We start from the raw sequence: 23,800 nt of genomic DNA, 5'->3' as shown, positions 1-23,800 counted from the left end.
CTATCATTTTCCCTGGCAGCTGCCTCTTGGTGGCTCCGGTTTCGGCGGGGAGCCGCAGCTGAGCCCGTCTGTTATTCCTAGGGAGGAGGGACAGCCAGGGAGGGTGTCCGTTGCCCTCACAACCCCCCATCATGCCGGGGCCTCCCATGGGTGCCCCATGCGCAGCCAGGAGCTGCAGACAGGCAGCCGGCAGAGAAAGAAAACCAGCAGCACCCCAGTCTGGGGAGCCAGGCCCAGCACGCCGGGGTGGGGGCCACCCCCCCGGCTTGGCACACAGCCCCCGGCCCAGGTGCAGCCGTGCTGTGCCAGCCGCCGGCAGGACGCGGGCGGCTGGGGGGGGACCAGGGGGGCCCGGGGCCCGCGGCCGTGCCGGGACGGTTGCTGCCTGGAGTGCCGCTCGCTGGGAGCGGGGTGAGGCTCCCGGGTGGCCCCCACACCCTGTATTTTCCATTTTCTTAATTATTCCGCGCAGCCCCACTAATGAACATCTTCTGGAAGTGCCAACTACGTCACGTGCTTTAATCACTGTTAATTAGCGAATGCCTCAGGACAGCGTTGAGGGCAGGGTGCCGGGAGCCCCCTCGCTGCCGCGTGCGCAGTCGGTGCCGGTGCCAGCATCCTGCCAGCGGGTACCACTGTCCCTCTGTCCCTCGCCCCGCTCTGGGGTACTGTCTCTGTCCCCCGGGAGCTGCAGCGGGGGCTGGCATTGGGTGGCAGCAGAGGGTCCCCCAGCGCCTCTGCTCTGCAGGGTCTCTGCTGTCACCCACCCCATGAACCACTGCTTGGGGTGAGGGACGTGTTTTGGGGAGGGAGGCATGGGGGTGCTTGGGTGTCATGGAGGCAGTGGGTCCCTGGCAGCTGCCACCGCTGTCACCGGTCCCCAGGGCTTGGGTATGAATGGGACGGGTGACCTGGGGACCCAGTGGGACACCCCTGTCCCCCAGGGGTGAGGGTGCTGCGTGGGGCTGCCAGGCTGCAGAGGACCACACGTGGCAGTGGGACTGAGGGGTTGGGGACAGAGACTAGAGGGGGACAGGGACACCTGCAGAAGGGTGACAGGGACAGGCAGTGAGTCCCTGCGAGTCCTGCGAGCTCACCCGTGCACTGAGCTGCCCGGGGCTCAGGGTCCCCTGGGAATGTCTGGTGTCCTTCTGTCCTGCCCTGTCCTGCCCTTCCTTTTGTCCCAGTTGCTGAAGCGGGGGGACGGGTGCCTGCCCTGGGGTGGTGGAGTGCAGGGACCCCCACACCCGCTCCCGCCCCATCGATGCTTGGAAAATAAATACCTCTTAATACAAAAATAAAAGCGCCTCCGGCTCAAACTGTGGCAGCTCCAGGGGGGGTGGCCACAGAGCCCAGTGCTGCCAGCTGGGGACCCAGCTGCTCCGTGCCCTGCTCTTCCCAGGCTGCTCCCAACAGTGCCCTCAGCATGGGTTTGCTGTCTCAATGCAACCGTGGGTGAGGGGTCTCAGCCCTGTGCCCCACTCTCCCCTCCTGCACCCCCATCTCCTCCCTCCACAGCCCCAGCTCGGACACCCCCTGAACCACACACACACACCCCCCACCGCAGGACCCTTCCCACCACCTCCCACCTCCCAGCCCCATCTCAAACCACAGCCCCCTCCCCACCCGCAACCCCTCAGCCCCGTCCAGCCCATCCTGGGGCTCTGACAGCCCCCTCCCAGCACTGTCCCCCCGGCATGGGGCTGCTGGCCATCCCAGCCTGGGGATGGCCCCCCAAAGTCCCCAAAGACTCCCCTCGGGCTCCTCCCACCTGCCTCCCCCCGCCAGGGGCTGGAAATGCCCAGCCTGGTCCTGCAAGGAGCAGTGCCTCTGCTGCCATGCATGGGGACGGTGGCCTGGTCCCTGCACGTGGGAGGGGACAGCCCTTGTCCCCCTGCATGGCCGTGCCCAGGCAGGATGGGATGGAAGGATGGCACCGGCCCCTCGCACTCACAGGGACCCCCGTCCCCGCCAGCTCCCCTAATCCTGCGGGGAAAGCAGGATGGTGGGGGATTTGCAATGCCCTAAACCACACAGAAAAGGCAAAGCCCCCACTCGGAGCCAGGCTGGGCATGCAGGTGGTCCTGGGGGGGTCTTGGACCTCTGGGTGAAGAAGGTGACATGAGGAGTTGGAGGCGCAGCCCTTCTCTGCAGGATCTTGGAGGGTGGGATAAAAAGTAGTAAAAAAAATAGTAACTGGGGGAAAAACTTCCCTGCAGCAGCCGGGAGGGCTCAGTCTCCCCCAGCCATCCCTTCTCCGGGCCCGCTCCTGCCCCCCTCCCTCCATGCCAGGCTGGCACCGGTTGTGATGCCGCGCTGGCCGCCGGCGTGCTAGAAGCTGGCGGGTCGTATCAGCATGCGGGTGCCCTTCAGGGAGTAGCTGGGCCCCTGGAAGTGGTGCCAGCGGATGCCGTTGAGCTTGCGGATGTTGTGCCGGGCCGGGTAGTAGATGCCGTTCAGGTTGGAGAGGCCGCAGGCGTCGAACCACCAACCTGCGAGGAGGGAGCAGGGCGGGAGGGTGTCATCCTGGGTGGGCACCCGTGGGTGCTGCGCGGGTGTCCCCCCCCGGCTCGCTCACCTCCCGACAGCATCTGGGCGCACTTGCAGAGGCAGTTGTCATTGTCGGCGTCGCGGGTGCTGAAGCGGGTGCCCTGCAGCGCCATGCCGCTCTGCTGCCCGGCCGTGCCGCTGTAGTCCTGCAGCGAGAGCCTGCCGCCCGGCCCAGCACGGCACGGCCACCGCCACCATCAGTGCCGGCTGGCTGCTGCCGGGCAGGAGGGGGGCTCACAAAGCCCCGCAGCCCTACTCGGGGGTGTCAAACATGGGATGCCCATGAGCTGAGCAAGGGCTGGCACGGAGGGATGCAGGTAGAGATACTGCAGCGCCAGCTTGACTTGGGTCTGCCAGCTTGGAGCACCTGTCCTGGGGGTCCCCAAAGGTGGAGGTTGATCCCCCCCAAGGTTCCTCTGGTCCTCTTTGCCGGGGACTGGCTCTCTGCAGGCACGGGATGTATGGTGCAAGTGATCTCCAGGGTCTGGTCCCATCTCCAGCCCAGCACCAAGGCACCCCACTGCCCACCACTCCTCCTGCTGAGCTTCCTGGGAGCATGTGCCATCCCCATAAGTCCGGTGGCAGGAGACCAGCATCCCTGCCCGGACACGGGTGTAGCAGCCTGGGGATGCCTGGTACCCCCCGGAATGCCCGCTGGCTGCGGCTGTGTCACCCCCATTTGCCCGAGTGTCAAGCTGTGGCGCGAGTGCCCCAGCTGCCTGCTGGCACCGTGCCCGGCTGCCGGCTGGGGTGGGAAATCCCACTGCCTTGATGCAACTTCATGCATTAAAATCTGCTTTGGGTTCTCAGGAACCCGCGGAGAGAGGAAGGAGTGGGTAGCACAGCAATGTCCCCCGGCACCTGGGGAGGAGCTCTGCCGAGATGTAATCCCGCTGGGAAATCCCAGCAAAGCCCGGGGTGATCCTGCACCCCCCTGGGGCCATGTGCCTCCTCGGGGCACCGCAGCCAGCCCTTGCCCGTGGCCACCGCTGCCAGCGGGGCTCGGGGACAGCTAGAGATGGGGAGGGCTGGGTTGCCACCCCTGCGGTGCCTCTCTCCTACCTGTAAAGCTGCCGCTCGCTCCCCAGTTGGAATTTCCCATAGTGGGCATAGACCTGGCCGCCCTCCCAGTCCCGCAGCTCGATGCGCAGGGCGTAGGGTGCCTGGCTCGTCAGGAGGTGCACGGCCTCGTTACCCAGCCAGTACTCGCCCGCCGCGTCCCCGAAGCCCTGGGGAAGCAGTGGGGTGGGTTAGCATGGGGTGCCCTGGGTGCCCCCAGGGTCCCCCCGCTCCCCAGGTGGGTGCAGACCTGCTTGTACTCCCTCCAGTTCCTCTGGAAGCTGAGGCTGCCGTTGGTGCGGAGCTGGATGACGGTCCAGCCCCCTCGGTCCGTCTCCATGTCGCAGTACGCCTGCAGCAGGGAGAGCCGGGACGAGCTGCAGAGCGGGGTGACGAGGGCTGGCTCGGGGTGGGCAGCCGGCTGCGTCCCCCCCATGGCTGGGCAGCTCTGCATGGGTGCTAGAGCTTGCCAGGGGGCTGGCGAGCATGTGCCATTCCCAGTGCCTGGCTAGGGGGTCTCTCCTCCCTCCGTGGCCATGGGCAGGGGCTGGGGCATGTTCTCATGGGTGAGCTTGTAGGGGTGCCTTTAAAATCAATTTTATCGCCCCATCTGCAAGGCCGTGCAAGCCCCTTCACCCGCCAACTGCTGCCTTTGCCTCCTCTGCACCCCAAGGCGCCTCAGCCCCCACGGCCACATGGGGTGGGGGGCACTGCCCCAGCAAGAGGGGTTGGGATGTGCCCGTCCCACGGGGATGCCCACCGTGGGATGGGTCTGGTGTGCACTGGGTGGCACTGGGGTGGGCAGCACCCCAGGGATGCTACGGTGGGAGCCCTCTCGGGGTCCTGCTCACCTTTTTGGGCTCGCTGAGGTTGGCGATGTGGAGGGTGTAGACCCCGCTGGCGTGGATGCCCGCCCGGCGCACCTCGGCGCAGTCCTGGAAGAGCTGCTCCTGCCCGGGCAGCGGGGCTGTGGCAGAGGGGACGGTGAGACGGCAGAAACCCTGCCGGTCCCGCAGCCCTGCCTGGTTTTGTTGCTCTTCCCCTCTCATTTGGATGCTTTTGTGCCCACGGATTATTTTTCTTTCTTCTAAAGCGCGTCCCTGGGGCTGGGTGAGGCGGTTGCGATGCACCAGAGCTGCCGCCAGCCTAAGCCTGGGGATTTGCTGTGGCTGGGGATGGGGTCACAGACCCTGCCCTGGGGACTCGGAGCCGCTCCTCGGATGCAATGCAGGGCTCGTTTTTGGGGTGAAGTCACCCATGCCTGAGCTGAGCACAGGGGCTGGCGCAGCGCCCTGGCACCCTCTCGGGGGGGCTCGGAGCGATCCCGCTGCCTGCACCCTGCCTGCTCGGGGGCCTTGGAGTGATCCCGCTGCGTGCACCCTGCCTGCACGGGGTCCCGGAGAGATCCCGCTGCCTGCACCCTTCCTGCGCAGGGGCCCTGGAGTGATCCCGCTGCGTGCACCCTGCCTGCACGGGGTCCCGGAGAGATCCCGCTGCCTGCACCCTGCCTGCGCAGGGGCCCCGGCGCAATCCCGCTACCTGCACTGTGCCTGCACGGGGTCCCGGAGTGATCCCGCTGCCTGCACCCTGCCTGCGCGGGGTCCCGGCTCACCTCTGCCCTGCGAGACGAGGCGCACCAGGCTCTGCACCGACTCCAGGAGCTGGAGCTGCTGACGCTGGAGCAGGCTGGTGTTGGCGCTGGCGGCCAGCAGCGACTTCTCCAGCTCCTCGATGGTGCCGCTCTGCCGGCTCACCAGGCGCTGCAGCTTCTCCTTCTCCGAGCGGGCCCCCGCCAGCTCCGCCTGGTGCTTCGTCTCCATCTCCAGCACCCGCACCTCCAGGATGCTGAAAGGGGGAGGCGGTGGTGATGGGGGGGCTGTACCTTTGCCGAGCAGCCGGGCAGGCCCTGGCTGCGGTGTCCCGGAACATCCAGAGAGACCCAGAGCTGTCTCCATCCCCTGCTGTACCCACCGAATCGCACCCTGGGACGTGCTTAGCCAGGGGCAATCAAGGCCCAAGGGGCTGTACTGGGGCTGTGCGATCCCCCAGGGACCCCAGCCAGCCCCTGGAGGGGTTCAAGCCCCCTCAAAGTGCATCCGCACTCCTGGGGTGGGAGACACCAGCCTCCCCCCAGCGTCTGGGGGGTTGTGGGGGTCCCCAGGTCATCCCAGGTCCTACTTGTTCCTGTTCTGCAGCTTGTGGATCTCGTTCGTCTGCAGCAGCAGCTGCTTCTCCAGCTTGGTGGTGGACAGGGAGTTCTCCTGCAGCTGCATCTCGATGCGCGACGTCTGGTTCAGCACCTGCCCCGGGAGCAGAGGGGAGCGTTGGCGTGAGCAGCCGGGGCTACACCGTGTCCTCGGTGTCACCAGGCTCGTGGCTGCCCGGGGCACAACCCTGGTGCCTCTGCCCACCAGCACATTAAACCATGCATCACCGCAGGGAATCACCTCACTTCTAGCAACAGAGAAGCTATGTCACCCGTCACAGTCCTGGGGGTGGTGGGGACGTGGGGACACATGTGGGGACACTACCTGGGCCTCCACGTCGGTGAGCTTGCGGCTCTGCTCAGCACTCTGGTTGAGGAGGGTGCTGCCGATCTCCAGCATGGTGGCTGTCTGGTTCTGCACCGCGGTCTGCCGCAGCTGCGCCATCTCCGGCTTCACGCTGGTCTGGATGTAGCTCTCCAGCTGCGGAGGGGAGCGGGGATGTGGTGGGTCATTCGGGGAGCTCGCTGCATCCTCCCTCAGCACCCCAGCCGAGCCTGGCACTGCTCGGCACAGCCCCCAGGCGCATCCCTGGGAGCATTTCAGCATGGCACGACCCATCTCGGGGCCCTTTGAAGCTTATCGGGAGGACAGAGCGAGCTGCCCGCGGGCTGCTCTGCAGCAGGGGAGCCCCCGCCTCGGGCAGCGGTGGCCAAGATTCTTGGGCTGCGATGCCAGCTGGGACCTGGCACGGGCTTGTGTGTGCCCAGGTCTGCTGGCAAACTGGGGCTGCTGCCCATCCGGGGTAGTCTGTGCCGACCAGCCGGGCAGGGAGCGTCCGGCATCGGCATCAGCCGCCAGCCTCCAGCCATCGGTTTCCCATGGTTGGGGACATGGAGGGTGGGGGGCCACCATCGGCTGGGGATGGTGGGTGTCCGGCGCCTAGTGCTGCCCCACCACAGGGAAGTGCTTGGGGCTGGGAAGAAGCCGGCTGCGGACACCGCCGAGCTGTCGCTTCCGCTTTCCCAGCCCGCGGGGGAGCCGCCTTTCCCAAAGGCTTTTCTATTTCTGGCGGCCTCGCCATGAGGTTCCCATTCGGCCCCTCCCCGGGGCGACGGCCTCGTCGGGGGCACGTTCCCTCAGCAGGGGCCGCGGGGAGCGGAAGGGGCCGTGCTGCCGCCCACGCTGGGAAGCGAGAGGGGACGGGGGCTGCCCAGCTCCTTCCACCCCACAGATCCCACTGTCCCCACAGCACCCGGATGGCAGGATGGCCTCCCAGATGGTGCAGGGAGAGCCCCACATCCTCGGGCATCTCGTGGGGTTGTGGACCCGGCCGGACTGGCAGGGGCTGAGTGGTGCTCTCCGGGCGGCATTGTGGGCAGGCAGCGGTACCAGGATGCTCAGCACTGTGATGGGCAGGCAGTGGTGCTGGGATGCTCAGCACCGTGGTGGTGAGGCAGTGGCATCGGGATGCTTGGTACCAAGGTGGGCAGGCAGTGGTACCAGGATGCTCAGCGCCGTGATGGGCAGGCGGTGGTACCAGGATGCTCAGCACCGTGGTGGGCAGGTGGTGGTACCAAGGTGCTCAGCCCCATGGCGGGCAGGCAGCAGTACGGGCATGCTCAGCACGGGAGTGGGGCCGGCAGCAGGCCAGGGCGCAGGGCTCTGCACTTGTTTGCGCATGATGAAATCTCGCTGGCAGCGGCGGGTCCCTGTTCCCTCCTCCCCAGAACCGGGCAGCGGTGAAACCATCACCCCACCATATGGTGCACCCATGGAGGGCAGGAGGGTCCCAGGGCTGGGCACCCCGGTTGCCTGCAGCCCGCTTCCCCAGGGATTTTCCCTCGCAGGAACGTGCTCACGGGGAGGAAGCGGGGAAAGGTCGGAGAGCGGCGTCTGGAAAACATTTCCCTGAGCTGAGTGATTGCTGGAGAGTTTCCCTTTAACCACGTCGTTAATCTTGTTGCTTCACAGGGCTCGGGGAGGCCTTTTCTCCCTCTCAATCTTGCTTCTTTTTTTTTTTTTTTTTTTTTTTTTTTTTTAAATAAACACATCTCCGAGCCCGAGGGCAGTACATACCCGTGGAAAAGGTCAGGCTGGCACGGGGAGGGCTGAGCACAGCCGGAGATGGAGCCCCAGCTCCCGGCCCCAGCAGCGCCCTGGGAGCAGCTGGGGCTGGAGAGGGGCACAGTGTCCCCAGCCTTGGGTGGCAGAGGGGACCCAAGTGGGACAGGGAAACTGGAGTCACCATCCCTTCACCCCATGAGTGCTGAGGTGAGCCGGGCTTTCCTGTTCTCGGAGGGGTCCCACAAACCTTGTTGCTCCCCGAGACAAGGCAGGGGACCACGGTGCTGCAGGTTGCCCCAAAATGCTGCCCTGGAGCAGGAGAAACCCTGGCCACCCTGCTGTCCCAGTGCTGGGGACCCGTTGCCCATGGCTGGATGATCCTGTGCTGCCTCCTTGCAGCCGCACCCCTCCCCTGTCCCTGTCCCTATCCTGCCCTGGCATTTCTAAGCATCCTGCAAGCACTGGCTGGGGGGGTTCATGGGCCAAAGGTGGGGGGAAGCCCCCCACCCCCTGCCTGCACCCCTGCACCCCTGCCAGGATGAGCAGCACCAGCCCCTGTGCCATGGGAGCCCCAGAGCTGCCAACCTGCCACTGCCAAGCTGGGTACCCCATCCCGCCCTGAGACCCCCCTCCGACCATCAAATGTCTGTGTTTGAACTAAAATTAATTCCTCCTGAGACAGGAACAGCCAACAGGAGGGTGAGCAGAATCCATCTGTCCCCATGCGCCAGGTCCTTGCCATATCCCTGTCTCTCCTGGCCATGGGGTCTGCACATGGGGGCAACCCAGAGCTCCAGATTGGGTCCCTGGGGGAAGGTGGGTGCTGGGGGCACCCCAGGGGGCACGGCGAGCCCTGCTGGGTGCTGAGGAACCTGCCAGCAGGGCCCCTACCCCCTGGCACCCGGCCGGGCTCCCCAGGCCAGGGCAGAGCAGACGGGGATGTGATGTTGTTTACAATCCGTCCCTGAACCCGATGCCTCCTTCAAGCCCCGGTTTGTTTGTTCAGGCCTGGAGTCCGACCAAAACAAGCCTCCCTGGGCAGCTCTGGTTAAATTAGGAAAGGCAAGGAACAACAGGGAAAAAAAAAAGAAAGAAAAAAAAAAAAAAAAGAAAAGCTAAAAGCTGCCTTCACCAGAGGGGCCGTGCTGCAGGATGGGATGGGGTACCAGATGCCCAGTGCCCCACCGCCTCGTGGTCCTTGGGGCTGCGGTGTGGTGCATTGCTGCCCACAGCTGCCCAGATGTGCAGCCACAGTTTGCCCACGGCTGCCTGTTCCGGGACAGAGCCATGTGCACCTGCGGTGGGACCCCCGGCCCCCCGCCTTGCTCGGCCATGCCCAAAAGCTGCCCTCAACCCCGAGAGCAGCTTAGAGCTGGCCTGGGCACCCAGGGCACAGGGACCTCAGGGTACAGGGACCCCAGGACAGGGACCCCAGCGTGCAGGAATGTCAAGGCAGGGACCCCAGAGCACAGGGACTCCAAGGGCACAGGGATACGAGGGTGCGGAGACCCCAGGATGCAGGGACTCCAAGGCAGGGACCCCGGGGCACAGGGACCCCAGGATGCAGGGACCCCCAAGGCAGACAACTCAGGGCGTGGGGACCTCAGGGCACAGGGACCCCAGGATGCAGGGACCCCAGGGCTGTGCATGCACAGCAGACGCAGCAGGTCACCCAGTGATGGAGATTCTCTGCCACCAGCCAGGTGGTGGCTGGCTCTGCCGGTCCCTCTGCACCACACCGGGCTGGCTTTCAGCGGAGCCACGGCTCAGCATTTTCCCAGCTTTTGAGGAATTTGTCATCTAGGATGGCTGAGGGGACAGGGGACAGCCCTGCACATCCCTGCTGCCCGCCCTATCCCCCACGGCCAGGAGAGGCTGCCTGAGCAGCGTGGCTGGCACAGGTCACCCCTGGGACCCCCACGCGGAGCATTTGGCCCCAGCTCCAGCCCCAAGCGCTGTTGGGGCTCGGCACGTACCATCTCGCAGCGCTGCTGTCCCTGCTCGGCTGGGGGCATCATGCGGGAAATCAGGGTGCAGAGGGACGCAGATCCCATTGGACCCCAGTGGGGACACCACCAGGACCTGGATGCTGTTGTGGCGATGCTGCACAGCTGGAGGGCCAGTGATGGCCGGGGACAAGCCGGTCACCCTCTTATCAGCAAAGGCACCCGGGGTTTATGGCCCCCTAGGGAGGTATCCCCCGGGACGAGCCGGCCAGGAGCTATTCCTGGGTCTGACGCAGGCGGCTGCGCTGGACCACAGATGGGGGCTCCATCTTTGCGAGCCCTTGGGAAGGAAATGCTGCTTCCTGCCGTGGGCGGCGGGAATGGGGTGAGCCAGGGTGGGGGGCACCCCCATGGGCACGCAGCCCTCCTGGTGCAGCACCCCACTGCCCCCTGCCCTGCACCCCCCCACTCGCCTTTGTGCCGTGGGACTGCCCAGGAGCTGTGGGTCCCACTCAAAACCTCACCAAGCGCCAGAAGCTTTTGCAAGTCCCATAAGCAGCAAAACGGTGGAGCTGGAGAGGTTTTGGTGGCCTCACTCCGCCTCCTACCAAAACCATTCCCAAGAGCTTTCCAGCAGGGCTGCATCCTGACCCGGAATGGGGAGCGCGGAGCCCCGAGAGATGCCTGGCACAGCCAGCCCAGCTGGGACCACGAGGAGTTGCGGCAAGGATGCCAGGGGGATGCAGCCGCAGCGGCAAGCACCGGTGACCTGTGGCACCCACGAGCTGCAGCACCCACAGCACCCATCCCCTCTGAGGAGGCAGTGCCAGGATCCATCCCAGGTTGCAAACCCGCAGGGGAGATGCTGACCTGGCCGCAGCGCTGCTGCTTGGCGGGGCATGAACCCCCCCCTGCACCCAGCTCTGTGGGGGGCCAGCAGGGAGCTGGAGCGGGCAGCCGGTACGGGGATGCTGCACGTTTGGGTGCTGGAGGCAGACCCCTGCCCGCAACACCCCGCTGCCCACCACCCCGCTGCCCCGCACCCTACCTTCAGCAGCCACTGGGTGCTGTTCTCCAGGATCCTCTCGAGGTGCCGCAGGCGCTGGGCGGCCCCGTGGCCGGCGTGCGCGGTGCCGGCCGGCGAGTCCCGCTGCAGCAGCGCGTTGGCAGGGACAGCAGGGGCAAGCGGGCACGGCGGCGGGTCGGCCTCGGGCAGCACGAAGGTGTAGCTGCAGTGGCCGTGCTGCACCCGGTGGTAACGCCGGCGGCCACCCCCCTCCAGCGCCCGGGGCTGGGCTCCGGCCGCGCACAACGCCGTCGTGGCGCAGGTCAGGGCCACGAGGCCAAGGCTGAGCACCCGCATGGCACGGTGGTCCCCACGGTGCCGGGGAGACAGTGAGAGCCGGGTGCCGTGGCCAGGGACGCGCCGGCACTTCCCGAGTGGATGCGACGCCGCTCTTTGCCGGGATGGGTCAGTGGGCGCTCGCCGCTGAGGCGAAACGCTGTGATTTCGGCATTTCCTCCCTCTGAGCCGGCTCTGGCCGCCCTGGCCTTTTATCGCCAGGCGGCCGCAGCCCTCGCAGGGGGAGAGGGGAAAAAAAAAAAAGAAAAAAAAGAAAAAGAAAAACAAAGGAAAAAATCTGTTTAAAAACAATACTTCTATCTTTTTTCTCTCCTTCTAGCCCACTGTGGGGAGATCAAGTTTCACACGTGATCTATAAATGTCTCGCGCGCGCACACGCACACACACACACGCACACACTCGTACAAGCATCCCCCGTCCCTCCCCCGGTTACACGCACCCGCCAGCCCCCCCCGGCTGGTCTCTGCGCAGCTCATTGCACCTCCCAGGGCAGGCAGCGCCGCGGCAGCACTGCCAGCACCGTGCCAGCACCCAGCCCTCCCACCCTCCAGCCCCAGCACCCAGCAAGTCCCCCCCCAGACAGCACCCGCTGCGACCCACCGCCCCCAGGACACCCCCATCCCGGGGAGCAGAACTCCCTCCCCACGTCCCGGCTATTTATAACGCTGGAGGGAGCCAGGCCTGGATTTGGCTGCTCCGGCCATGGGACGAGCCCGTGGGGACCAGGACGAGGGCTGTGTCCCAGGCGGAGCTTGGCAGGGCCCAGCTGGACCCTGCACAGGGCTCGGGGTGCCCAGTTGCTGGGCTGGGGGTCTGCTGGGGGCTTGGAACAGCGTGCCAGCAGCTGGGGGTCACGGCGGCTGCCAGCCGACGTGCTGGGCTGGATCTAGGCTGGGTCCCCCAGGAGGGGACAATCACAGCGGTGGGGACAGGATGGCATGGGACAGCGGGCTTCCCTGGGCATGGGAATGCCCACGCGTCTCAGGGGAGGGTGATTTTATCCCAGCACAGGGGGCACACGGGTGTCCCCACATGCCGGGCTGCTCTCACACAGCCGTGGGGCTGGGGAAGGGACCCTGCTGCTGTCCCGGTCGCCCTGGGATGGCTGGGGATGCTGGAGCAGCTGGCGGGATCACCGTCTGCAGCACGGAGCTGTGCTGCCTGCTGAGCGGGGCGCTCCCGGCCCCCCGAGAAAAAGGCCAGAGCCGCCATGGGGACGGCGTGCTGCGGTTGTGCCTTCACAGTAACCGGATTATGCGGCCGGGCTGGGATTATGCTGTGAGTGGGGCCCCCCGGGTGCTCCCACTCAATCAGCAACTGGCCGGACGAGCCCCTCGGTGCTTCCCAAGGGGCTGAGCTGAGCCCGAGATACCCGCAGGGCAGCAGTCCCGGTGATGCTGCTTGCTGCTGGCCTGGGCATTGGGTGGTGCCGGTGATGCTTTAAATGAAAATTTTAAAATAAAATCTTGCCCCAGATCCCTCTGGTGCCTGGGGGCCAGGGCAGGGTGCCACGCTGGGGACACAGCCTGCAGGACCGAGGTGTCTGATGCCGGTGGCTGCGTTTCCCGCGGCGGGGCCGGGCGATGCAGGGGTAATGCCACGGCCATCATCCCTGTACCTCCCCGGCAGCGCCTCGTGGAAATGAGGAAAACAAGGAGGCGAGAGAGATGCCGGAGGTTTAATACGTTTATTTGACATTAAGCAAACGGAGGAGCTGCTGCGGCAGCTTCATGCCAGCTCCTGGGGCCGGCTCGATGCTGACACCCAGCGCTCTCGCCCTGAAGGGTCTGTGTAGCCCCCGCAGCCCCGACACCCCGCTGACAGACCTGGCCTCCCCCTGCCAATGCTTGGAGCAGGGACGGGGGGCTCTGACCCCAGGAAACCCCCAAATACAGAGATGCCTGTGGCTGGGGCAGCAATTTTGAGCTAAACACGCGTAAAATATGCTGATACAGCCCTCTCTGCCTCCTGGACGTCCACCATTTATTTCTGCAGGCAGCCAGCTCGGCAGGATAGACTGGCACGGCCGGGCTCAGCGCCCCCAGGTCATACCCCAGGTGACATTTGGGAGGGGGCTGCGGTGGCGGCTCCCAGCACATCCCAGCTGAGGGATGCAGGAGGCAGCAGCATCCCCTGCCTGGACTCGCTCCGGCAGCCGCAGTTGCAGGGTGTGCACCCTCTGTCCTGGACCGAATGTGGCCAGAGCCACCCCAAATTCCTGCCCCCACATCCATCTGGGGAAAGATGCTCCTCCAGCCTTTCTGTGAGCCTGAGGACGGCAGGATTTAGCCAAAGGTTGTGCCTGCTGGGGATGCTGAGCACCGGGCTGGCATTTTCCCCAGCAGCGTTCCCAGCCTGGGGCACCCGTTGCCTTCTGAGCCCGAGGACGGCAGGATTTGGCCCTTGGTTGTGCCACTGGGGATGCTGAGGCTGCTGTCAGCGATGATATGGTCCTCAGCAGGGGTCCTGCTGCCTTCCGTGATGGTGGCTGAGGATGAGAAACCCTCTCCGGCACCCGGAGCAGCTCGGTGGCATGCTGTGGACCCCAAAACCCCTGTGCAATGGGGACACCGTGGGGACAGAGCATCTCCCAGCCCCGGGGAACGGTACCCAGGCAGGCGGGGGGTCCAACCCCGGGATCAACCCCATCCCACCCGGCGTGGAGCAAGGGAAAGGACCGAGCAGGCTGGGAAGGGGTGGGGGGGATGAGGGGGAGAGGGAAAAAAACCCAGAAAAAATAAAGGAGCCACCCCCTTCCCCGAGCCCCAGGGCATCGCTTTGGACACTGCAAATTAGATTTTTTTTCTGAAAAGGAAATGTTTTACAGGCCATAAATTGTCTCAAAAGAAAATGGGAGGAGGTGGGAGGGCCGGGGCGGGGGGGTGGGGGGGGGAAAGAAGAAAATTGTGCAATTTTTTTGTGGATGGAAAAATAGGGGCAACGTGGCCGGGGCGGCACGGCGGGAGCCGGTTGGGAGCTCTCCGTGCCGCCGGCCGGCGGCACGGAGAGCTCCCAACCGGCTCCCGCCGTGTCGCCCCGGTTCCCATGCCGGGTGCCGCTAGGTACCCGCGTGCGGTTCTGTCTTCGGCTTCTTCTGTCGCTTTTTGCCTTTATTTTTGGGTTCGGTTTTGTCTGGAAGAGAAAAAGAAGGAGGAGAAAAGGAAGGCTCGCCTGGCGGCCGGGCAGCGGGATCCCGCATCCTCCCTCGGGTGTTAGCACCCTCTTCCCGATCTGAGGGATCCCTCTTCCAAGACGCCAAACAGCAGCGGGCGGGTTGTTGGGACCCAAATTTCCGTGTGTCCCGAGGAGCCGCCCCAAGCACCCTCCAGCCGGATGAGGAGTCGGTGCCGAGACACCAAAGCCAACAGGGATGCAGGATAAGCCCCGCCGTGTCACGGGCTCCGACGGGAAGGGGAGTCCATGCTGGGCAGCGAAAGAGATGCCCAAAACCAGGCAGCTTCATCTCCCCTTCCCCTCCTGCACCCACCATGTGCTCTCCTGACCCCGAGCTGGCCGACATGGGGGGGGTTCTGGTGTTGCTTCCCTACGCGAGGGGCACGGGGACCACGACCAGCCGGTGCTGCGTGCACCAGCGCTGTTGTCGCCGATGCTTTCCGAAGGCTCCAGCTCTTTTCCTTCCCTGTTTTTCGGCTCTGATCTCCCAGACAGTTGCCACCCACAAAGGAGAGGGCACAGCACGAACACCAAGCGTCTGGAGAGCGCGGCAGACACACAAGGCAGATTTACAGCGGCGTGAGGGGGTTTTGTGCCTCGGCCAAGCGTGGATGCTTCTCCCTTCCAGCTGCCCGGGGAGGGCTCAGAAGTGGTGGCACAAATCTCTCATCACACGGTCGGGTCCCGCTGCCTTCCCTGGCTCGGCCGGGCTGGGGATGTCTCAGCTGCATCAAGTGAACTCGCCGTCCTCCTCCAGCATCTGGATCCCATAACCCAGTGCATGGCCTGGCGGGCAGGAGCCTGGGAGCGAGGGCAGACGCACGCTTCGCCGCGGTGGGGACGCCGAGCAGCCGGCCTGGGAGCTGGCGGCTGGGACAGGCTGCCAGACACGGAGGGGCTGCCCTCTCCTGCCCACCTGGCCGGGGCAGCAGGCAGTGGGGGCTGCTCGTGGGGCACTGAAGGGATTTCCCTTTTGCCTTCTTGGGGCAAGACCTGTCTCCGGAGCCGATCCCATATAGCGACATGGAGAGAGGAGCTCCAGGAGCTCCACCATTCCTTGAGTCCATCAGCATGGCCTCAGGGCTCCCGGCTGCCCAGGCAGAGCAGGGAGGCCAAGCACTTTTCTGGGGTATCATGGGAGGCCAAGCGCTTTTCTGGGGTGTCATTGCCTTCCTGGTCACCCCGAGAGATGGGACACCTCCAAAGTGCCGGCACTGCAGTCCCCGCTGCTGGGACCCACTGTGTGCCAGGCAGGGCTGGGCACGGGCACGGCGCCGCAGGCACCCGCTCGGCACCACGCCGCAGGACACCGTGCTCCGGAGCAGCCTGTCCTCCCACGCCAAACTTGCCACATCAAACTGTCACCAGCTCTCCGGGTCCGGAGCCGGCGCAGCCTGGCAGGGAGGGGAACATCCCCAAAATCGATGCCACCTGGAGCCCCGAAGCTGTGAGTCGGGGCCCGGGCAGGGAAGGAAATCGGCTCCTCCTTGCTGTCAGCAGGAAAACATTATTTATGATTGATGGCGCTGAGATGAAGCCACTCTCCTGGCTCCATGGCTACAGCCCCAGCACGCACATCTTCTGTTATTGCCCCCCTTCCTCCATCCTTTTTCTCTTCCCTCGCAGTCCTTTTCTCCACTGCCTTTGGCCCCTGCCGCGCTGGCGGTGCTGGTTGGCACGTCCCATGGCACACAGCAAGCCTGCAGCTCCGAACCGCAAACCTCTGCACCGCTGGGGCCGGCGGCTCAGATCCCCTTCCAGGCCCTACAGATCTGTATCTCATGCAATCCCCCTTTCTGCCAGTTATTAAGTGGAGATTTATTAGAACAGCTTCGGTCCAGCCGGTTGCATCCAAAAATGACATCAGCCGCCTCCTGGTTCCCATCACCGGCCACGCGCCTGCCCTGCTCGGTCGGACCCTGTGCCAGGTCTGGGCGCTGGGAGGGGTGGTGGGGAGCCCCACGCCGGGGACCCCCAAGCCCGAAGGACACGGTGCTGCCATTGTGGGAGGAGGTGCAGGAGCAGGGGCAAACATCTGGGCAGGTGAGTCATGGAGGAGGACCCTGGTCTGGGGGGTTTCCTAAAGCTTTGGCCACCAGAAACCCCCTGGGTGATGCCCTCCAGCTCCACCGGTGCTCTGGGTATTTTGGGAGCTCAGAGGCTTTTGCAGGAACCTCCCCTGTGGGTCTCGACCCTCCTTATTCACAACTGGAGTGGAGAGAGCCCCGGCCGTGCCTTTCCCTTCGCAAGCGCGGCAGGACGGCAACTGGAACTCGGCAGCCTCATCCCACCACGGCGGCTCATGCCAGCGCCTGTCCCAGCCCAGTGGTGGAAGGGGACAACGGCTGGTCCCAGGCGGTCTCAGGGGCTGCCGTGTAGGAGCAGCCAGCCCGGCACGCTGCCCATGGGGGTCCCCGCCAGCCCTGCAGTCAGTGCCAGCGCCGGAGCTGCTCAGCACATGTGCCTGAGACGGCGGCTTTCTCCAGAACTGCACGGTTACAGCCACTGGCCTCAAAATGCTTGGGAGATGACAGCCAGGCTTGCCGGCCACCGCCAGACCGTGGCCACCGCCCCCCTCCCGCAGTGTACCTCGGGGCTCGCTTTGGAGGGGTGCGAAGGGCGGCAGGCGGTGCGATGCTCACCTCCCGGGCAGTGCTTCCTCATGCGGCACCTCCTCGTCTCCAGCAGCGCGGGGCAGACGGCCCCCTCCTCCTTGGCAGCCCCCGCCACCTCCCGGACCCGCGTCTCCAAGCCCCACTTGCAGCCGCAGGTCCGGCCCTCGTGGGTGCAGGCGCTCCACTCGCTCCACGGCCCCGGCTCGCACGTCTCTGCAGGGGACAGGGGTGCAGAATGGGGACAGTGACCACGCAGCACCGGGCACGTCCCCAGGGACCAGGGGCATGGGGTGCGGGTGACACTTACCTTGGCACTCGCGGGTGCCGGGCTGCGCCGCGGTGCTGGGGGGGCACTGCCGAAAGCACTGGCCCTTGTGCAAGTAAAACTTGTCTTTGCACTTCATGCAGAAGTCCCTGCTGAAGCAGCTCTCGCAGCTGGGCGACCTGCACTCTGCCGGGAAGGAGGGCTGGTCAGCCCGAGGGCTGGCATACGGCGAGCCCGGAGCCGTCAGCCCCGGAATCCACCGGGGACCCAAAGCCCTTTGCAAACCTGCGGGGTCTGGGCTGCAGCTCTGGGCGGGGGAAAAGGGGAGGAAGCCCCACGGCCTGGCTGCCCCCGGCTCTCGCCGCTGCCCCTGGCTCTGTGATGCCGGGGATGCTGCAAGAAACGCAGCCGTCGCCCTCCCCAGGGTGCTGGGACCCACAGGACGTCAAGGGGACACGGGGGCACTGGGAGGATTGGGCGGATCCCGGCTGGTGCGGGACGTACTTGTGCATCTGTTGACCTCCAGCCCCCGCACGCCGAAGTAGCCGGGGGGACAGGTGTGGACGCACATCCCGTACTGGCGGATGCCGTCCCTCCAGATGAGCAGGAAGAGCCGGTGGTGGCAAGTGATGCAGCCATTGTCCTCCGAGCACAGGACGCAGCCCGTGCAGTTCTCCAGCAGGCCGGCGCTCGCTGCGGGGACAAATGGAGGACAGGGGCTGAGGCACGGCTGCGGCACACGTGCACAGCACGGCTGAGGTGCCGGGGAGGGTCCCATCCCTGTGACAGCCCCTCTCTGAGCCTCCGGGGTCACAGCACTGTCCTGTCTCCCTGCAAACGCCTCCCCACCTCCCTCCGCTCCCCAAATCCCCCCCTCTCCCCCAGCTGGCAGCACGGGGACACACAGAGCCCGCACTCCCCGCTGCAGTCGGCTCAGGCATCACCACCTCCATCACCCCACGGTCCAGGGCTGAGGGTTTGCCCCACACCCAGCTCTGCCCGAGGGTGCCAGCCTGATCCCTGTCCCTGCGCCAGCGGTGCCCATCCTGTGGGAAGCATCCTAACGTGAGCTAAACAACGGCTTGGTCAACAGGTAGAAATACGCTCTGACCTGGATTAATTAGTTGATGCCTGTTAAGTGTCAGGGCACAAAGAGCATTTTGGAAACGACTAAGAGGAGCAGAGACAAGGATCGGTCTGGTTGCTTAAGAGCCTCTGTCACCTCCCTGTCTGCTGTGCTTCTGACCTGTGTGATGGTGACCAGCCCCAAGGCGGGCTCTGCTCCCAGGGACAAGGACAGGTTGCCAGCCCCCACCACCCCTCAGCCCCCAGCAGGACCCTGCCAACCGCTCCTCCTCCCCGAGCCGGCTCCTTGTGCCCAGAGAAGAAATGCGGCCCAAAGAGATGCTCCCAGCGTCAGGGTGCTTCAGGAGCCAGGTAGCTGAGGGGGTAACCACGCATGGTGTCTTTTTGCACCCCCAGACTGGCTGGGCATCTCCATAAGGGGCCACCAAGCTCCTGGGAGCAGGCAGCCGATGCCTCTGCTGTGCCCGGCTGCGTCAGGAAGCCCTTGCTCGGCTCTGGCACTGCAGGGTCCCCTGAACGTTCCTGAGCAAAGGCTCGTGTTGTGCAGCGGTGACAGTGCCGGCAGCACCCGCGCTACATGCTCGGGGCCCGAACTCCATCTGCCAGCAGATCTTAGAGCATTAAGATGCTTTTTTAGCATGTAGCGAAGGCCTAAGGAGGCGGCTGACCTGGACAGAGCCCAGCGCCTGCGGTTGGGACAGGTGGGGGCTGATGCGGAACCCCCGGATCCGAGCCCTGGCAGGCACCGGGAAGGACCTGCCCCAGAGCAGCTCCGGCCCCCCGCGGAGCTGAGTGGGCGAGGGCGAGCCAGACGAGCCTCTGCGCTGGGTGCTGCCCAGCAGGGACACAGGTTTCAGCCCCGGGGGGCGATGCCTGGCACTGGTCCTCTCTGACCCCCAGGAGCTGACAGCAGAAGGTCCCCACGGGTGTGGTGGCCGGGGCAGAGGGGCTGGTGGAAAGCAGAGGTCGATGCTGGGGAAGCCGGGGGAGATGCTGGCAGACGGTGCCTCGCAGCATGTGTGCCGGTCCCTGGCACAACTTTCCCCGCTACAAGCCAGTCCCTGGCGCAGCGGTGCCATGTAGCTGACCCCAGGCTGGCTCATCCCGGTCCCCTTGGCGGGGCACGGGGGCTTGGACGGCAGCGTGGTACAGCGCGGATGGGAGGCTTCGTTAGGGCTGCGTCTGCTGGGAGCACGCTAACGAAGCACCTTGGATCCATTAAGTTGTTATGGTCTCCGTTACATATTTACCAAATGCTGACAACATTTGTGTTCCTGGCTGCAGCTGGAGCGGCTTCCCTGGAGACCCAGGGATTTACGAGCCTCTTTCCCTTCCCTAATTCTTTTGATGACTTTTTTTTTTGGTTTTGCCGCTTTCCCTCCAACCCCCAGCTGGGGCAGGAGAGGTGGGGAGCCCTGCACAGGCTCCGGGGCCTCGTTACCGGCACCGGCTTTAAAAACAGCCCCGTGGTGCGGAGCCAGGGGAAGGCTCAGCTGTCTGGATCCCGCTCCTCTGCCCCGTGAGCCTCGGGGCTACCGGAATGGCACGCACCTCTGCCGCCGGGAGCAATGCCGGGGAGCCGCCGGGGAGCCGGCAGAGGGCTGTGCCGCACGACGGGACGTGGCTCATGCCGAAACCGTGGGACTGTGGGGAAATCAGAGACACCTGGTGTGTTCACATCCCCCCAGCCCAGCGGTGACTGCAGAGCCGGGGTGCAGGGCTGAGCAGGGCACTGGGCAGGGGGGACACAGGGTACCTTATGGGTACTCCCTGCTTGGGCTGTGCTGACAGCAGTGCAGCATCACCCACCGCTGCCCTCCCCGAGCCCAGTTCTGCCGCTGTGGGCTCTGCAGGCACCAGGAGGCTCCTGGGCACTGGGCTGCCCAGACCGTCCCTCCACAGCAGCAGAGCATGGCTGGAGGCAGCTCCCGGCGGCAGCGGGGTGGCTGTGGGGTGCTGCAGCATCCCTCTCGGCTCCTGCCCTCCAGACACCATGGTTGGCCCTTCTGCCAGGACCTGAGGCCCCCGTGCATCCCGTAGCATGGGGCTGCTCCACATCAAACACCAGCAGCCCGAGCACTGACCCCATGGCACCCCAAGCCCCTCTCGGTGCCAGGCTGTTTCCAACCTGGCCACCCACATAATCACATGCACCCTCTGATTCCGTACATCTTTACCATCCAAAAGCTGCAGGGAAAGCTGCCCTGGCTCCAGCCTGGACCCCCAAGAGCCCTGGTCCTGCCAGGTCCTGTCCCTACCCCATCACACACGGGTTCCAAAACCGACCTGCTTCCAGTGCAGACCTGAGCAGCAGCCGTGGTCCCACCCCCCGCGGCCGGGTGGCACTGCCCAGCACTGCCTGGCAAGGGGACACGAGCTGGTGCCCAATGAAGGGGTGCACGTACCTCGGCACAGCCCCGGCACACACCCTGCCCTGTGCCCTGTCCCAGGCAGTGGCTCGGCTGGTGCCTCTGCTCGGGGGAAGGACGGGGCAGGGGGACAGACAGTGCCCGCAGCGGCTCTTGAGCATCCTTCCAGGAGGTTTTACTCCCCCTGCACTTAATGAGTTAAGCAGGGAAGGGAAATATTGGAAAATCAGCCCATTCTGCACTATCCCCACTGCGCCTGGCTCTTCTGGGGTTTGCAAAGCTGGTTCCCGTGCCAGCCAACATACCCCTGTCCCCTGCCTGCCCCGAGGGCAGGGCTGGCATTGGGCAGGTAATGCCACAGAGCCGGGCATTGCCTTCTCCACACACCCACCCCGAGCCAGCCCCGTGCCATGCGCTGAGAGGGGAACGCAGACGGTCTCCAATGGGGCCCGAGGGACCGGGTTGGGAGGATGCTGGTTCCCGTCTCCTTCCAGCCCCGGGCATAGATCAGCCGTGTTTCACACCTCCTGCCCGCGCCACGCAAGCGGCCCCAGTGGCTCTGGTGCTGGCAGGGGAGGCAGGAGCCGTCAGCCCCGTGTCCCCACGGTACCTGAGCGGGACAAGCCGGCCGCACGCACCATACCTTGCTTCTTCCATCGGTTCTGCGTGAGCATTTCCATGGAGCTGATGAATAACAGCAACATGAATATTATCCACAGCATCTGGGCAGGAGTAATTTCGGGCAAGGAAGAAATCAAATCATCCAAGCGGCTGGCGGGCTCGCCTCCTGCCAGAGCCAGCCGAGGGGCGGCGGGAGGGAGGAGAGCGGCTCTGGGCTCACACCATCCCACCCCGGCGCTGCCGCAGGCACGCAGCCGAGCTTTAAGGTGGCATAAGCCGGGGAGCCCTGGGGACGCAGGGGCTGTCAGGCCAGGGGACCGCTCATGGTGGCTGGGAAGTGCCGACTGCTCCGGGGAGCTCTGCCTTTATAGCCGGTGCCAGCCCCCCCCTCCTCTCTCCTCACCGCCCCTCTTCAAAATAATAATAATAAAAAAAAAAAAAATCCCCCAGCAGCAACAAAGCGACTCGCAAACAAATTGGCTGGAGTCCCCCCAGCCGGAGCGCTCCAGCCGCCACCTCGGCTGGGAACCGTCCCGCTGTCCCGCCGCGGTCCGACTGTCCCACTGCCATCCTAGCGCCGGGGTCACGGCGAAGCCCCCTGTGATTTGGGGGGAGGGGTGGAGCCAGGCCGGTGACGCTGCCTCCGCCAGCCCCCCCCGGCTCAGCCCCCTGCTCCCGGCCCCGGCAGCCCGGGTAGCCCTGGCAGGGCTGGGGGGCTATGGCAGCCCCTGTGCGGGACCGAGCCCTGGGGCAGGCCGGCCGGCTGGGAGCCGTGGTGGGTCTCCAGCAGCTCCAGCGGTGGCTGCGAATCTGCCCGTGCTGTTCCCAGGATTGCATCTGACTCTGATTTTTCCAAGCGCTTTGTAACTCGCTTCCCTCCAAGCTGCGGGAGCTACGCTGAGCCGAGCCGAGCTGTGCCGAGCTGTGCCGAGCTGAGCTGTGCTGAGCTGAGCCGAGCTGTGTCACGCTGTGCCAAGCTGAGCTGTGCCGTGCTGTGCCAAGGTGAACTGTGCCAAGCCAAGCTGAGCTGAGCTGAGCTGAGGGGTTCACGGCTCTCCCACGCAGCCATCCACACCCCTCGCCCCATACAGTGCTCCCCAAAATGCACCCCGGTGGCTCTCGGCATGCCCAGAGGGTCAGGAGGGGGGTGCTGGACAGGAAGGCAAAGGGGCTCCGCTGCGAAACCTCACTCGCCAGGTACCCGCGGGTGAGCCATGGGTGCCAGCGCTGCAGGTCCCCGTTCTGGGAGCTCCATGAACGCTGGAGCTCCATGCTCCCCACGGTGCTGGCATGTGCTGGTCCCACGCCCATGCCCTGGAGCAGCCTGGGGGTGTCCCTGGCTGGGGGTGTCCCTGGCCGGGGCTTCCAGTCCACTGGCCACCGGTGACAGCCCTGATGGTTTGTCCCCAGCAGCACACCCTCCCCCGGCATCGGCAAGTGCAAACCAGCACATTGTGCCACTCTCCTCCCCCTGACAGAGGGCACAGAGGGGGCTTCTTGGGCACAGAGGATACTCCCCATGCCCCCCAAGCACCCTGGGCACGGATGCTGACCCGCCTGCTCGTCCCACACCCCAGGCAGCGTCAGGCACAGGGAAGGAAAAGGGCCAAGAGTTTGCTCCTACCTTTTTTGGGGAAAACCCAGCGTTTCTTGAGCTGCTCTCAGGTGACTCTGCCGGCACACTGCATCCCGCTCGCTCCACGGTGAGGTCTGGCTTCAGACCTCAGTCCTGATGGCTTCCAGTCAACCCAGGGATAGTTTCTGTCTGCTTTGCTCTTGCAGGGTGTGCTGATTTTCCTGGGAAATGCTCCTGCAGGCAAGGCTGAGGCCAGCCGGAGCAGGATTGTTCCCACCTGGGATGCTTTGGGTCTGCTTTACCCGGGAATGGGTTGGGGGACCACCGAGCACGGGCAAACTCATTGCACTGGGGAGGGCCACCCACGGAGCTGCAGTGGATGCGTCCATCAGTGTCCTTGGGCATCCAACCCTGCCCAGGGAAAGCACATGGGGGTTACTGTCCCCTCTGCCCCCCCAGATTTCCACCTCCTGCTCCCTCTCCCCCCTGAGCCTCCCTGAACACCTCTCCCCGCTGCTCCCATCACCATGTTTCATTCCTGAAGAGTTAATGATTCAGACAACAAAGGAGCCACTTCAGACTCCCCTCGCCACCAGGAGTAATAATGGTTGGGGCTGCTTTAGTGTTTTTTTGTCACAGTGTGAAATAAATTGAAAAATTACCCATAAAATGCAGGTTTTCAGCATCTGGCTCAGCCTTTACTTTCCATAAACAACCAAACCCGCAACACGGCAACCCCACCCCATGGCAGATCTCTGTGGGCTGGGGGGGACCGTGTGGGCACAGGCATGGGGGTGCCATCCCGGCACGGGAGCTGAGAAAAATATGGATATGGCAAAGGTAGTGGAGATCCTTGAGTATCTCCGAAGCACAGCTGCAGACGGCTGCACCGGTGCTCATGGGCG

The 23,800-nt window shown here is 65.0% G+C and overlaps 2 protein-coding genes across 2 annotated transcripts; both read right to left on the bottom strand.

Moving 5' to 3' along the window:
• Window positions 1-1,693: 1,693 nt before the first annotated feature.
• ANGPT4 (angiopoietin 4) lies at window positions 1,694-11,498 on the bottom strand. The gene is made up of 9 exons (XM_063350328.1): window positions 10,875-11,498; window positions 6,141-6,296; window positions 5,788-5,909; window positions 5,222-5,454; window positions 4,461-4,576; window positions 3,860-3,961; window positions 3,613-3,779; window positions 2,579-2,709; window positions 1,694-2,492 (listed from the first exon to the last, which is right to left on the bottom strand). Exons 1-9 carry the CDS (start codon window positions 11,187-11,189, stop codon window positions 2,332-2,334), a joined length of 1,503 nt encoding a protein of 500 aa, XP_063206398.1. The 5' UTR covers window positions 11,190-11,498; the 3' UTR covers window positions 1,694-2,331.
• Window positions 11,499-14,214: 2,716 nt separating this feature from the next.
• RSPO4 (R-spondin 4) lies at window positions 14,215-21,707 on the bottom strand. The gene is made up of 5 exons (XM_063350331.1): window positions 21,342-21,707; window positions 17,748-17,936; window positions 17,286-17,429; window positions 17,006-17,191; window positions 14,215-14,321 (listed from the first exon to the last, which is right to left on the bottom strand). The coding sequence occupies exons 1-5, from the start codon at window positions 21,418-21,420 to the stop codon at window positions 14,248-14,250; spliced, it is 672 nt and encodes a 223-aa protein (XP_063206401.1). The 5' UTR covers window positions 21,421-21,707; the 3' UTR covers window positions 14,215-14,247.
• Window positions 21,708-23,800: the final 2,093 nt, after the last annotated feature.

Source organism: Chroicocephalus ridibundus, chromosome 12 (genome assembly GCF_963924245.1).
Source record: "Chroicocephalus ridibundus chromosome 12, bChrRid1.1, whole genome shotgun sequence".
Taxonomy (NCBI): domain Eukaryota; kingdom Metazoa; phylum Chordata; class Aves; order Charadriiformes; family Laridae; genus Chroicocephalus; species Chroicocephalus ridibundus.
Note: the sequence above shows the minus strand (reverse complement) of the source record. Positions and strands in the feature narration are given on the sequence as shown.

Excerpts from the sequence above, each read along its gene's own strand:
- ANGPT4 (XM_063350328.1), bottom strand. The coding sequence starts at position 11,189 with ATGCGGGTGCTCAGCCTTGGCCTCGTGGCCCTGACCTGCGCCACGACG. Across the intron at positions 3,780-3,859 it reads ACTGGAGGGAGTACAAGCAG|GGCTTCGGGGACGCGGCGGG; the intron begins GTCTGCACCCAC and ends CTGCTTCCCCAG. Across the intron at positions 2,710-3,612 it reads AGCGAGCGGCAGCTTTACAG|GCTCTCGCTGCAGGACTACA; the intron begins GTAGGAGAGAGG and ends GCCGGGCGGCAG.
- RSPO4 (XM_063350331.1), bottom strand. The coding sequence starts at position 21,420 with ATGCTGTGGATAATATTCATGTTGCTGTTATTCATCAGCTCCATGGAA. Across the intron at positions 17,937-21,341 it reads GAACCGATGGAAGAAGCAAG|CGAGCGCCGGCCTGCTGGAG; the intron begins GTATGGTGCGTG and ends TTGTCCCCGCAG. Across the intron at positions 17,192-17,285 it reads CGGCACCCGCGAGTGCCAAG|AGACGTGCGAGCCGGGGCCG; the intron begins GTAAGTGTCACC and ends TGTCCCCTGCAG.